The sequence below is a fragment of the Leucopleurus acutus genome (assembly GCF_964270905.1).
Source record: "Leucopleurus acutus genome assembly, chromosome: 1".
In the NCBI taxonomy this organism is placed as follows: Eukaryota; Metazoa; Chordata; class Mammalia; order Artiodactyla; family Delphinidae; genus Leucopleurus; species Leucopleurus acutus.
Genome location: NC_139142.1, coordinates 178,348,272 through 178,361,887, shown reverse-complemented (window position 1 = coordinate 178,361,887; position 13,616 = coordinate 178,348,272). Strand labels below are relative to the sequence as shown.

General features: G+C 37.2%; 1 protein-coding gene across 1 annotated transcript in view; it reads right to left on the bottom strand.

Annotated features, from left to right (window-relative positions):
• The window catches only part of TASOR2 (transcription activation suppressor family member 2), a 67,020-nt gene that overhangs the window by 26,381 nt on the left and 27,023 nt on the right, over window positions 1–13,616 (bottom strand). The window contains 8 exon segments of the mRNA XM_082852947.1: window positions 3,061–3,123; window positions 3,221–3,293; window positions 6,431–6,534; window positions 10,120–10,220; window positions 12,049–12,148; window positions 12,249–12,268; window positions 12,352–12,482; window positions 12,616–12,753. Of these exon segments, the coding sequence (XP_082709073.1) occupies window positions 3,061–3,123; window positions 3,221–3,293; window positions 6,431–6,534; window positions 10,120–10,220; window positions 12,049–12,148; window positions 12,249–12,268; window positions 12,352–12,482; window positions 12,616–12,753 (730 nt within the window).

Below are 13,616 nucleotides of genomic sequence, written 5' to 3'. Positions count from 1 at the left end.
ACAGAACCAAAAAAGAGTCACTCAGATGGGATCATCAGGTGAGAATGAAGAAGGCAGGCCCGCCTGCAGCTCCATCTCATCTGACCAGGAGCCCAGTGTGGGCTCAATGCACCGGCATTTAGAGTTGGCAGAATTACTTTTCTATTCTCATTTTCTGCTTTTAAAATATATCTGATCTGTACCTTATATGACCTACTTCAAATTCTCTTAAGAAGGTAGTCACAGGTGCAAACTTTCAGTTATAAGATAAATAAGTACTAAGGATGTAATGTACAACATAATAAAAAATAATTAACACTGCTGACGTTACATATGAAAGTTAAGAAAGTAAATACTGGGACTTCCCTGGTGGCGCAGTGGTTGAGAATCCAGCTGCCTTTGCAGGGTACACGGGTTCGAGCCCTGGTCTGGGAAGATCCCACATGCCATGGAGCAACAAAGCCCGTGCGCCACAACTACTGAGCCTGCACTCTAGAGACTGCGAGCCACAACTACTGAGCTTGCATGCCACAACTGCCGAAGCCCGCGTGCCTAGAGCCAGTGCTCTGCGACAATAGAAGCCACCACAATGAGAAGCACGTGCACTGCAATGAAGAGTAGCCCGCGCTAGCCGCAACTAGAGAAAGCCTGTAGCAACGAGGACCCAACGCAGCCAAAGAAGGAAAAAGAAAGGGAATACTAATAGTTCTCATCATAAGGAAAAAAATTTTTTGTTCTATTTTCTTTAATTTTGTATCTATATGATATGATGGATGTTCACTAGAATTACTGTGGTAGTTGTTTCATGATGTATGTAAGTCAAATCTTTATGCTGGTAAACCCTAAACTTATATAGTGCTGTATGTCAATTATATAATATCTCAATAAAACTGGAAGAAACTAGAGTTACAACACAAACCAGCTGAACTAAAAGAAAGTAAACCCTAAGTAACCCCCAAGTCGCATGGTTAACTACTGGTATATATTTCATCACCTTCTCTATCAAATGAAATTTTTTAATATTATGTAACTAGACTGACTAGTCTGTATTTTACTTCCTCTCCCTGGTTCACTCTCTGACTGAAATGCTAATTTTCAGCAACTCAATAACCTAAAGGAAAATAGTACAGGGAAAAAAGAGAAAAGGTCAGGTCACTGAGAAATAGGTAATAAAATCCTAGAAAATGTAATTTATCAGTAATAAAAAACCCACAGATAATAAAGACCTTTGGTGCCTACTAAACTGAAGTATGAATTATACCATTCTTTTTAACGAAAAAGTAACTGCAAAATTAAGAAACACCTAGCTGAATACATTTATACTTGAGCAGGTATCAGGAAAAGAATGGCAAATAAAAATAAATAGGAAAATGTGGCTAGCCATTAAAATAAAAATTCCTTTCTCTGCAGTTCATTTAGATAGTAACAAGGAAAAATAAAACATGACAAAGTTCTTAGGTACTACTAACAGTTCACAATAAAGCAGTAGTTTTCTAGACAACTTCATTATTTCAAGAATTTGGAAAGGCAGAAGTCAGAACGATTTGTAACAGGCTATTATGAAATCTAAGAAAAAGAACTTTTTAAGTCTGCTAAGCGAAGAGTCACTCAATTTAAAACAAATAACCACAGCACTGAACATTTCTGAGTGACCAGAAATAGAAAAGTGTCTTAATGAACTAGAGGAGGCTGTGAACATTGAACACAACAATCCAATGTTTACTCAAAAAGAAATCCTGTGCTGTTCAACACCAAATGGTACAGGAACTAATGTTTCTTACTCAGGTGGTAGTGTACACCTAAAAATAAGAATAAAGGCAGAGCTCCTGCATACGGAGGGAGGCAGTGTGGGAACAGAGCTGGAAGCCTGCTCAGACTCAGCTGTTTGACCTTGGGCAAGTTTAAGTTTCAGTTTCCTCATCTTTGAAATGGTCATAATAAAAATACCTATTAAGGGCTGTGAAATCAATTGTGCCTAGCAGAATATCAATGTAGTAAATGCTTGAAAAATGCAAGCAGCTATTGCCATTATGTTATTATAATTGGTAATATTTTGCTTATTCCAAACAGGTAATGCCAGTAGTTCTCTGCTTTGAGTAGCTGAATACAATTTAAAAACATCAATTAAAAAAATTTTGGGGGGTTGGTTGTAGCTTTATAAATACTATATACTATATACAAATTATGTTTAAACATACACAGTGTGATTATAAAACAATGAGGAAAATTTCCTCATATGACAAAAAGAAATGACTCATTTACTTTAATTTATTTATTTGCTCAGCAAGCATTTATTATTTTTTAGGTACCTGACATTTCTAAGCAGTAGGGATGCAGTAGAATACAAGAAAGGCAGGCATTAAATAATTATAGAAATAAATATTTAAATTATATTGGTGAAAAGCCTAGGGGTCCTCATTGAAGGAAAAGTGGTGATGGGAATAAATAAAGTGATATTTAAACTGACACCTGACAGCTATGGGTAAGTGGCTAGACCAGCACTTCTCCTCCAATTTTATTCATTATCTACCCCCACCAGAGAGAGCCTTTCTAGACTTTGTTTCCTAACTGCCCTCTGAAATTCTAATACCACAGATATACTGTATATCTATTTACATACTGCAGGAGCAATATTTTTTGCCCCTAACAGGCAATTCCTGGTCCTGGCTCGGGGGGTGGTCAACATCATCTGATCAGGGGGAAGGAGACAAGTAGTCCAGACAGAGGGAAGTGCTTCTGTGAGGACCTTAAGTCCTACTGACGGGGAGACTATGATAAAACCAACTCCCAGCTCTTGTTGTTCAATAACAAATGAATCCAGTTTTGGACATGCTGAATGTGAGGACCATCTGAGACATTTAAGTAGAGAGAAATGTCCATAGGCAGGTGGATATCTGAACATGGAGCAGACAGGAAAGGATAAGCCTACAAAGAAAGGAGATGAAGGATTAACCAGGGAGAGTAAAGGAAGAGTTATTTAAGAGAAGAAAAGAGTTACCAGGGTCATATGCTGCTGAGAGTTTAAGATGAGGACTGAAAAATGGCCCACAGGTGCAGTGAACTGCCAGTCCTGGTCCTTACCTGCTGACGGGGATGAATGGAATAAATGCAACCCGTGAAGACCCATCTGCTCCTCTCCAAAACCTACACAGAATGAGAATCAGAAGAAAAGTGAGGTTGCTGATCTTATACAATAAAAGTAAACATACTGAAAAACATTTACTCAAAAAGTTGTTCTTACTTGTTTCTGACATAAAGGCTGACGACGTAAGTAAAATGAAAAATTCTCGATCTTCTAAGCATTTGACGATTGCCTTAAACATAAAATAGCAAGAAAGAAGATTCAATTACTCTCTCCTTCTCCCTCTACCACATTCTTCAGTGATTTTTAAGCTCATGAAAAGTTAAAGAAGAAAATTCTTGAAATGTCAGTATTTATGGGAATCAGGACAATTTTGTCCCCAGTATCAGAAACTGCAAGTTCCTTAGCATTCAAGTAATCTTGGCCTTGTTATGGCTACATATAATAAATAACTAGAACATCATGGGTTAGTTTTAGGATAGTGTTCAACTACATAACAAATCAATCAGAAACAACGTCTTTCATTTTTTTCATTGACATGTTGGACATTTCATCCTGCTAAGTAGCCGCTCTGTTCCCATTTAGCCACTACAAATTCAAGGTCAATCAGACCTATGATTAACATGTTAAGCTCATTTTAATACAAAACATATCACAGAATCCTGGGACTAGAAAAACTGGAAGATACCATCCATTAAAAGAATCCTTTCTACAGCTTCCTAAGAGATGAGTAATAAAAGAAAATAACATCATTAGGTCCCCTGGTTATAAGAAATGCAGATGAAAATAAATACTTCTATTTTCCCTCTACCACAGTCTTCAGTGGCATCTTCTGTCATTCTAAATCACAGAGATAACAGCTCTTCTTCCCCATTAGTCACCATTTCAAAAGCCTATATACCCTTAACAAAGATAAAATTCAATGTCATACAATAATTTGTCAGTTAAAAAAACAATAAAATATACCACTTTATAAAGTGATAAAACATACTTCAAAAATTGACAGGTCATAAGCCTACAAATATGATAAATCAATAAATTATTCAACAATTCAAGTATGAAAAAAAGACGTCTTTTCTAATTATTTATTGGAACTAATTATGAGACTGAAACTTCACCCACAGGAACAATCACTATTGTGAGTGTCCAAACATTTCTATCACAGCCCCTATGCATTGGTTGGTTTACATTTTTGTCTCCTATAGTCTTGTAAGTTCCTTGATGGCAGGGACTATTTGTCTTTTTGCTTCTGGCACACAGTAAGCACTCAAGAAAGAATTACTGAATAAATGTATCAACAGTTATATATACCCATATCTTTGGTATTTATCAGCAAACAGATGTAATTCTTGTTTTATTTTTTTATCGGTGTAAAGAGTAAAAGTGACAATAATTAGCTACATTATTCTGAATTTTAGTTTTGTAATATAGATGAAAGTAAAATCCTGTATCTGCTTAAAACTGTACATTTCTTTATTCCAAAATATGTGCAAGTAAAACAAATATGTAGTGTATCTTATTAGTCTCTCAAATTATGCGCTGAAAGGGCTATATAAAATTCCTATTTTAACCTTTGTGGGGAAAAAAATCATAGAATCTTTGAAATATCTACTTCTAGCCTTTTCCATTCACACACAGAAAAATCCAGCCATACATGTCTTTACCACCTTTTAAAGAAGAGACCTTCCTCAGTACTGTTCTTGAAGTCCAGTGTTGTAGGTACAAGGGACATTTACTGCTCGTCCACTATACACCAGGCACCAAGGTGTCAAAGATGCTTAAGACATGATACCTACCCTCAAGGAGCTCAATGTCTAGGTAGGGAGACCGATATGTAAAGATTATTCATTATAAAATGAGGCAGGAAAAGCAGCCTGGAGCACTGAGAGCGAAGGACCTTATGTGATAAGTAATTTCTGTTAAGTAATTAACACACAAACTGTGAAGTAAAGCTGGGCACTGAGTCTCCTGAGTTCAATACCAGAAGCACTCACAAGTAGACCCTTCACTAATGCATTTTCTGAAAGTATCTTTGAACTTCCTTCTTTTGAATTTCCAAATATAAAATGAACTACACTACTTCAAAAACACATAGCCTATAATCCCAGTCGATATTCAGTGGTTATCTGCTCAGCATCTTGTGTCACCCACTGCACCTCCTTACTGCAGAATGGGGGGCACTGACCTCGCACCCAGTTCTGGAAGGTGGGCTCTGAGTGGCCTGAACTAATCAGTGTGGGCCATTCCCTTTCTAGTTACTGCTGAGAGACATGCAGATGATGGAACTGGTCTAAGGACATAAGCCATGATTTGGAGGACGGGTTCCCTCTGGATGCAAAAAGGAAGCATGCAGCCCTGCCTGGCAGCCGAGGACAGAACTATTGCACAGAGGAGGGAGAAGCTGAAAGAAAAAGAGTCCTGAGCAAACAGCACTTGAACTTGCTTTACCATCTAAAACTGAAAAGTAAGCCCATCAAAACTCTTTATTGTTTAAGCCAGTTTGAATTTCTGTTACATGCAACTCAAGCATCTTACCTGACACTACCCCCAAGGCAGCTCACCTATCTATTCTGTTAATTTACTGGTTTCATACTGTCTACTATGGGGATAAGTCCGTTGTGCCACTAAAGGGCTGAGCAGACTTGTTTGGTCACTTCCATCACGCACACTGTTTCCTTTGGGATGTTTGGGAATCACTCACTGTAAGGTCAGCATCTACTCCTTTCCTCAGACCGAGGAGCCCTGGTTAACACAGTGGAGAGGTCTTTGGATGTTACATATTTCTCAGTAGAATCGTGCTTTTATAAGCTATGAAAACAATAGAAGCAGCAACTTTTCTTTCTTTATACACCTGTGTGTTGACAAGGGTCACTTTTAAAGAAATATCCCACAAATCAATCTCCTTTGATTAATGCAGAAATACTAGGGATCTACTCAATTCTTCCATCATAAAACAAAAACAACAACAAAAAAGGATTTGAGAAAAACTGTCCTCCTATACTTAAAACCAGGAGTATGAACTGACTAGTGAGACACAGAAAAAGTAAACTAAGATACAAAGGGGATGAATATGTTAGCCAATAAATATCATGTCAATAAATATTAAATGATAAATATCCTCTGAAGGGAATTTCCTCGCGGTCCAGTGGTTAGGACTTGGCACTTTCATTGTTGTGGGCCCGGGGTTTGACCCCTGGTCAGGGAACTAAGATCCTACAAGCTGTGTGGCGTGACCAAAAAAAAAAAAAAAAAAAATCCTTTTAAGCAAGCTAAAACAATTCAATCTAGGCAGAGCCAACTAATAAATAGATATCAATTTCTCAATTTAAGGAAAACATAATAATAATATTTTAAACTGATGATTCTTACCAATTGCTCCCTTTTAATGTACTCCGTTAGTTTATCTACTTTTTCCCCTTGTTTGTTGGATAGTTCCACCTCATACATATTGAAGCACATATCTTGGCAACAGACTGTGAAGAAAATCAGAAACACAGAACATTTCCTATTTTAAAATGCTATTGTGAAAAATTCCGTTTCTCCCTAGACCCACCGTGTGGCTGACATGGTTGGTCTTGGTGCTCCGGCCTGGTGTCAGGCCTGAGCCTCTGAGGTGGGAGAGCCGAGTTCAGGACACTGGACCACCAGAGACCACCCGGTTCCATGTAATATCAACCGGCAAGAGCTCTCCCAGAGATCTCTGTCTCAACGCTAAGATCCAGCTCCACCCAATGGCCAGCAAACTCCAGGGCTGGATGCCCCATGCCAAACAACTAGCAAGACAGGAACACAACCCCACCCATTAGCAGAGAGGCTACCTAAAATCATACTAAATTCAGAGACACCCCAAAACACACCACTGGACACAGCCCTGCCCACCAGAAAGACAAGATCCAGCCCCACCCACCAGAACACAGGCACCAGTCCTCTCCACCAGGAAGGCTACACAAGCCACTGAACCAACCTTACCCACAGGGGGCAGACACCAAAAACAAAGGGAACTACGAACCTGCAGCCTGCGAAAAGGAGATCCCAAACACAGTAAGTTAAGCACAATGGGAAAACAGAGAAATATGTAGCAGATGAAGGAGCAAGGTAAAAAACCATCAGACCAAACGAAGAGGAAATAGGCAGTCTACCTGAAAAAGAATTCAGAGTAATGATAGGAAAGATGATCCAAAATCTTGGAAATAGGATGGAGAAAATACAAGAAACGTTTAACAAGGATCTAGAAGAACTAAAGAGCAAACAAACAATGATGAACAACACAATAAATGAAAATAAAAATTCTCAGGAAGGAAGCAATAGCAGAATAACTGAGGCAGAAGAATGGATAAGTGACCGGGAAGATAAAACAGTGGAAGTAACTACCGCAGAGCAAAATAGAGAAAAAAGAATGAAAAGAACTGAGGACAGTCTCAGAGACCTCTGGGACAACATTAAAAGCACCAATGTTTGAATTATAAGGATCCCAGAAGAAGAAGAGAAAAAGAAAGGGTCTGAGAAAATATTTGAAGAGATTATAGTTGAAAACTTCCCTAACATGGGAAAAGAAATAGTCAAGTCCAGGAAGTGCAGAGAGTCCCATACAGGATAAATCCAAGGAGAAACATGCCAAGACACATATTAATCAAACTATCAAAAGTTAAATACAAAGAAAAAAATCCTAAAAGCAGCAAGGGAAAAGCAACAAATAACACACAAGGGAATCCCCGTAAGGTTAACAGCTGATCATTCAGCAGAAACTCTGCAGGCCAGAAGGGAGTGGCAGGACATATTTAAAGTGATGAAAGGGAAAAACCTACAACCAAGATTACTCTACCAGCAAGGATCTCATTCAGGTTCGATGGAGAAATTAAAACCTTTACAGACAAGCAAAAGCTAAGAGAATTCAGCACCACCAAACCAGCTTTACAACAAATGCTAAAGGAACTTCTCTAGGCAGGAAACACAAGAGAGGGAAAACACCTATAAACACCAACCCAAAACAATTAAGAAAATGGTACTAGGAACATACATATCAATAATTACCTTAAATGTAAATGGATTAAATGCTCCAACAAAAAGACATAGACTGGCTGAAGGGATACAAAAACAAGACCTGTATATATGCTGTCTACAAGAGACCACTTCAGACCCAGGGACACATACAGACTGAAAGTGAGGGGATGGAAAAAGATATTCCATGCAAATGGAAATTGAAAGAAAGCTGGAGCAGCAATTCTCATATCAGACAAAATAAACTTTAAAATAAAGACTAATACAAGAGACAAAGAAGGACACTACATAATGATCAAGGGATCAATCCAAGAAGATATAACAATTGTAAATATTATGCATCTGACATAGGAGCACCGCAATACACAAGACAAATGCTAACAGCCATAAAAGGGGAAATCAACAGTAACACAATCATAGTAGGGGACTTTAACACTCCACTTTCACCAACAGACAAATCATCCAAAATGAAAATAAATAAGGAAACACAAGCTTTAAATAACACCTTAAACAAGATGGACTTCACTGATATTTATAGGACATTCCATCCAACAAGAACAGAATACACTTTCTTCTCAAGTGCTCATGGAACATTCCCCAGGATACATCATATCTTGGGTCACAAATCAAGCCTTGGGAAATTTAAGAAAATTGAAATCGTATCCAGTATCTTTTCGGACCACAACTTTATGAGACTAGATATCAATGACAGGAAAAAAAAACTGTAAAAAATACAAACACATGGAGGTTAAACAACACGCTACTAAATAACCAAGAAATCACTGAAGAAATCAAAGAGGAAATAAAAAATACCTAGAGACAAATGACAATGAAAACACGACCCAAAACCTATGGGATGCAGCAAAAGTTCTAAGAGGGAAGTTTACAGCAATACAATCCTACCTCAAGAAACAAGAAACATCTCAAATAAACAACCTAACCTTACATCTAAAGCAATTAGAGAAAGAAGAACAAAAAAACCCCCAAAGTTAGCAGAAGGAAAGAAATCATAAAGAAAAGATCAGAAATAAATGAAAAAGAAAGGAAGGAAACAATAGCAAAGATCAATCAAACTAAAAGCTGGTTCTTTGAGAAGATAAACAAAATTGATAAACCATTAGCCAGACTCATCAAGAAAAAAAGGGAGAAGACTCAAATCAACAGAATTAGAAATGAAAAAAGGAGAAGTAACAACTGACACTGCAGAAATACAAAGGATCATAAGAGACTACTGCAAGCAACTATATGCCAATAAAATGGACAACCTGGAAGAAATGGACAAGTTCTCAGAAAAGCACAACCTTCCGAGACTGAACCAGGAAGAAACAGAAAATATAAACAGACCAATCACAAGCAGTGAAACTGAAACTGTGATTAAAATTCTTCCAACAAACAAAAGGCCAGGACCAGATGGCTTCACAGGCAAATTCTATCAAACATTTAGAGAAGAGCTAACACCTATCCTTCTCAAACTCTTCCAAAATATAGCAGAGGGAGGAACACTGCCAACCTCATTCTACGAGGCCACCATCATCCTGATACCAAAACCAGACAAAGATGTCAGAAAGAAAGAAAACTACAGGCCAATAACACTAATGAACATAGATGCAAAAATCCTCAACAAAATACTAGCAAACAGAATCCAAGAACACATTAAAAGGATCACACACCATGATCAAGTGGGGTTTATCCCAGGAATGCAAGGATTCTTCAATATACGCAAATCAATCAATGTGATACACCATATTAACAAACTGGAGGATAAAAACCACATGATAATCTCAATGGATGCAGAAAAAGCTTTTGAGAAAATTCAGCACCCATTTACGATATAAACTCTCCAGAAAGGAGGTAGAAAGGGAACCTCCCAAGAACTGAATCACAGAGCTACTCTACACCTTTCACAAAAGACCCTTTTAAGAATTACTTAAGGGAAAACAGAAGTAAGAGGGCGAGAGAGAGAGTGCACATGCACGCGTGCATGTGTGTATGAAAGAGAGGGTGGAAAAGAACTGGAACAAAGCTCAGGACATGCAGTGTACCATGACATCTGAACAGACCTTTGTGCTCCACGTAATTCTGTTTTCTAAAAGCAGCTTCTGGTAGTCTGTTTTTCAAAGACGACACTTTCATTACATACTTAAAATCTAGTTCATGTGGTCTAAAAAACAAAATAACAATATCATGTAATGTAATAAACACTGAAACTACAGCTTCATAAGTTTTGGTTTTCTAATATAAAGCAAACAAAAATATTATAACCACAAAAAATTCTTAAATCTATAAACGCCAGATCAAATAATGCACATATTCATAAATATTATAGATTTTTGAGTATGTGACCTCATAAACCATGGTCTGCAAATATGTTCACATTTTCTGAATTCATGCATTTCTGTTATAACCAAAATATCCAGACATGTGGAAGAATTATGCATATTGGAATGAGAATCTTCTAGAAATTACACTACGTAAGAACTTTTGATAATATGGGACTGCCGACCATGCAGTGCCACAGGATGAACCGCAGCCAGACTTGCATCATTTCCCCCGACTACCTTTTCCTTCTTTAAAACTCATTTTTAAATACTTGTAGACTTACAGATGCCTCCTTTCCCCCCAAATACTTCTTAATGTGTACCCTTAAGAAAAATATTTCTTTATATAACCACAAAACAATTAGCAAAAATCAAGAAATTAACAATGATACAGGACAATCTTTTAACCACAGACCTCATTCAAATGTTGCCAACTGTCTCACTAAGGTCCCTTGTAACAAAAGAAGGTACTTTTTTCTGGTTCAGGATCCAATCCAGGATGCTACATTGCATTTACGTATGTCTCTTTAGTCTCCTTCAGTCTGCAACAATCTCTTAGTCTTTATCTTCAGTGACCTTGATATTTTTGAATAATATAGACCATTTATTTTGCAGAATGTCCCTCAATCTGGGCATGTCTAACATTTCTTCCTGATTAGATCGGCAGGAGCACCACAGACTGATATCGTGTTATTCTCTGTGCATCATATCAGGAAGCACATGATGTTTATTCCTCTCCTGGTGACATTAACTTAACCACTTAGTTAAGATGGTATCTGTAGCTTCTTCCATTGTAAAGTCTTTATTTTTTCCTTTGCGAGATATGTAAATACCATCAAACTTTCACCTACTGTATCAAGCCTCCATTGATTATTATGATGTTGCCAAAATGTGATTTCCAAATTCCATCACTCTTTCTATACCTATTAGTTGCACTCTATAGTGAGAAAGAAATTTCCCTTCTCTCCCATTTATTTATTCACAGAATCCTTAATTTATTCTATGGGCTATAAATTCCCTCCCTCTTCTTAAAAAAGGCCAGTAGAAAGTAAATGATTTCTAATAGCACACCAGTTTTCATTTTATTTTTCAATTAAAGCATGTCTAACTTTCAACAGTTTTGGGTGCAAACTAAGAATAGATTAAACAAAAAGATATCACAAGATGCCCTTCACAGTTCTCTCTGCAGAAGCAAATACTGTAATTCATCATAATGTAAATACATGTAAAAGCTACTCTAATACTAGTCTAGGAAAATCATGTGAAAATTAAAAAACTAGATACTGCAAACCTTATAAAGATTCTAATAGAATTCAGTGGCTAGAATCTGTTGCAACTGTTATCTAGGCAAGTCCAATTTGTTTCTTGGGGAAAGTCAAACTTCTAGCATCTTAGCCTGAGCGATCATTCTCCCATAAATGGATTAAGATACTAAAATATAAAAAGTGATTTGTCAAAGATTATAAAACTAACTTATTTCAAGGCAACGGTCAGATTTATATCTGAATTTAGGTCTCCTGTGTCATGGCCCTGTGCTCTATACATCTCCCCAAGAGTAATCTAAAACCAAGTACAGTTGCTGTATTTCACACCAGTGCCAACAAGCAAGACCTAAAAATGAGAATCAAAAAATTATACAAGCATCAGTAAAGGCACTTATTCAATACTTACAGTTGTTTTGGAACCAATGTACCGTAAGAGGACCAAAGAGTTATATCACACATCAGACAGCCTTGAATAATTAATTTCCCTTTCCATGGATAGATGAGAACTGTAAGAAATGAGGGTAAGAAAGAAACTGATTATTTTATTTATGAACAAAACATTTACTTAAAGAAACAGCTAAAAGAACCAATTAAATAATTTCTTACCATCTTCTTTGAGTTCAAGTCTAGGGGGAAAAAAAAAGAAACATATTTTATAAGAGCAAAGGAAAGAAATCCAGTAAAACAAAGTATGTACATAATTACTTACATGCTTTTATGATTATGAGCTGGTGCTGCCATTTTTTTAGGTTCCCTGTACTGAAAAGCTACAATCACATAAGGACAGATCTGTCTGGGTCGCTCAATAACAGTGCTGCCTGAAAGTTCATAGAGGTAATACTGAAAGAAGCAAAATAAGTATTATCAGGGTAATACTACAGAATTCCACGTGCATCAAGCTTATTTCAACCCTACCCAACCCCAAAATTTAACTCATTAGATTTAGAAATGATTTATTCCCAGGTGACTATACCTGATTCAGTTCAAAGGTGCGAAAATGACTTGTCTTGTGAGAAACCTTGTTAGTATTTACAGCCACGTGGCAATCATAGCCAGAAGATGGGCTGGTATAGTTAGTTGTATAATTCTCAGACACAAACTTGACTCTTCCCTAGAATGAAAATATTAAGACTAATCAAATGTTTTCAAATAGCAATAATCTTACTCTAGGATTTATTTAAAAGTAGCCTAATAAAGAACATATACACGTTTGCTGTCAAGGTCCCGCCTCTTCATCAACAGGACCACCAAAGGCAATACTAAGAAGACAAATGATATAAATGGTACTTCAGTGAGCAATCAAAACCTGTATCCTCTCCCCATTAAACAGCTTATGATGTTGGGCAGGGCTGGCTTCTAAGCAGTAAAGTAAGGAAGACTGAGAGCACATAGGCAAAAACTAAACAGCAGTATCCACCAGACAGGGTGGGATATGGGGGCACGAAACCAATGGCGAGGCACAATCTGACATAAGCAAAAAATGTTTGTTACCTGAGCTGACAGGCACGTTGTCTGCGGCAGAACTACAGCACTTATCACAGAGCAGGAGAGGGAAGAGTAAGGGAGGGAAGCAGTGACTATGAGCCAATGCAATGCTACTTTCCCTCCAGTTCTTGGGGACAAGTTTTGGAATATGAAGAGTTCATACTCTTAAAAAAATCAGTAGCGTTAGGTTTATAACCAAAGAACTTAAGATAGTAGGAAAGCTAAAACAAAAGCAAAAACAAAACAAGACCACAGAATATGTCCTCAAAAAGCCCCCCAACCTCTAAAATTAGAGTTTTCCTACTATTTGAGTGAAAATTCTAATTGCGTGATTCATTTATACTGGACTATTTAAGGGCATTTAAACATTTCTGAGATCATCAGTTGCAGGTGCCCCATGAAACTGTGAACAAGGTCTCGATGTTTTAGGGGTTAAAAAAATATATAAAGGTTTCTCATTTTGACAATTTAAATCAATGAACGTTGCTT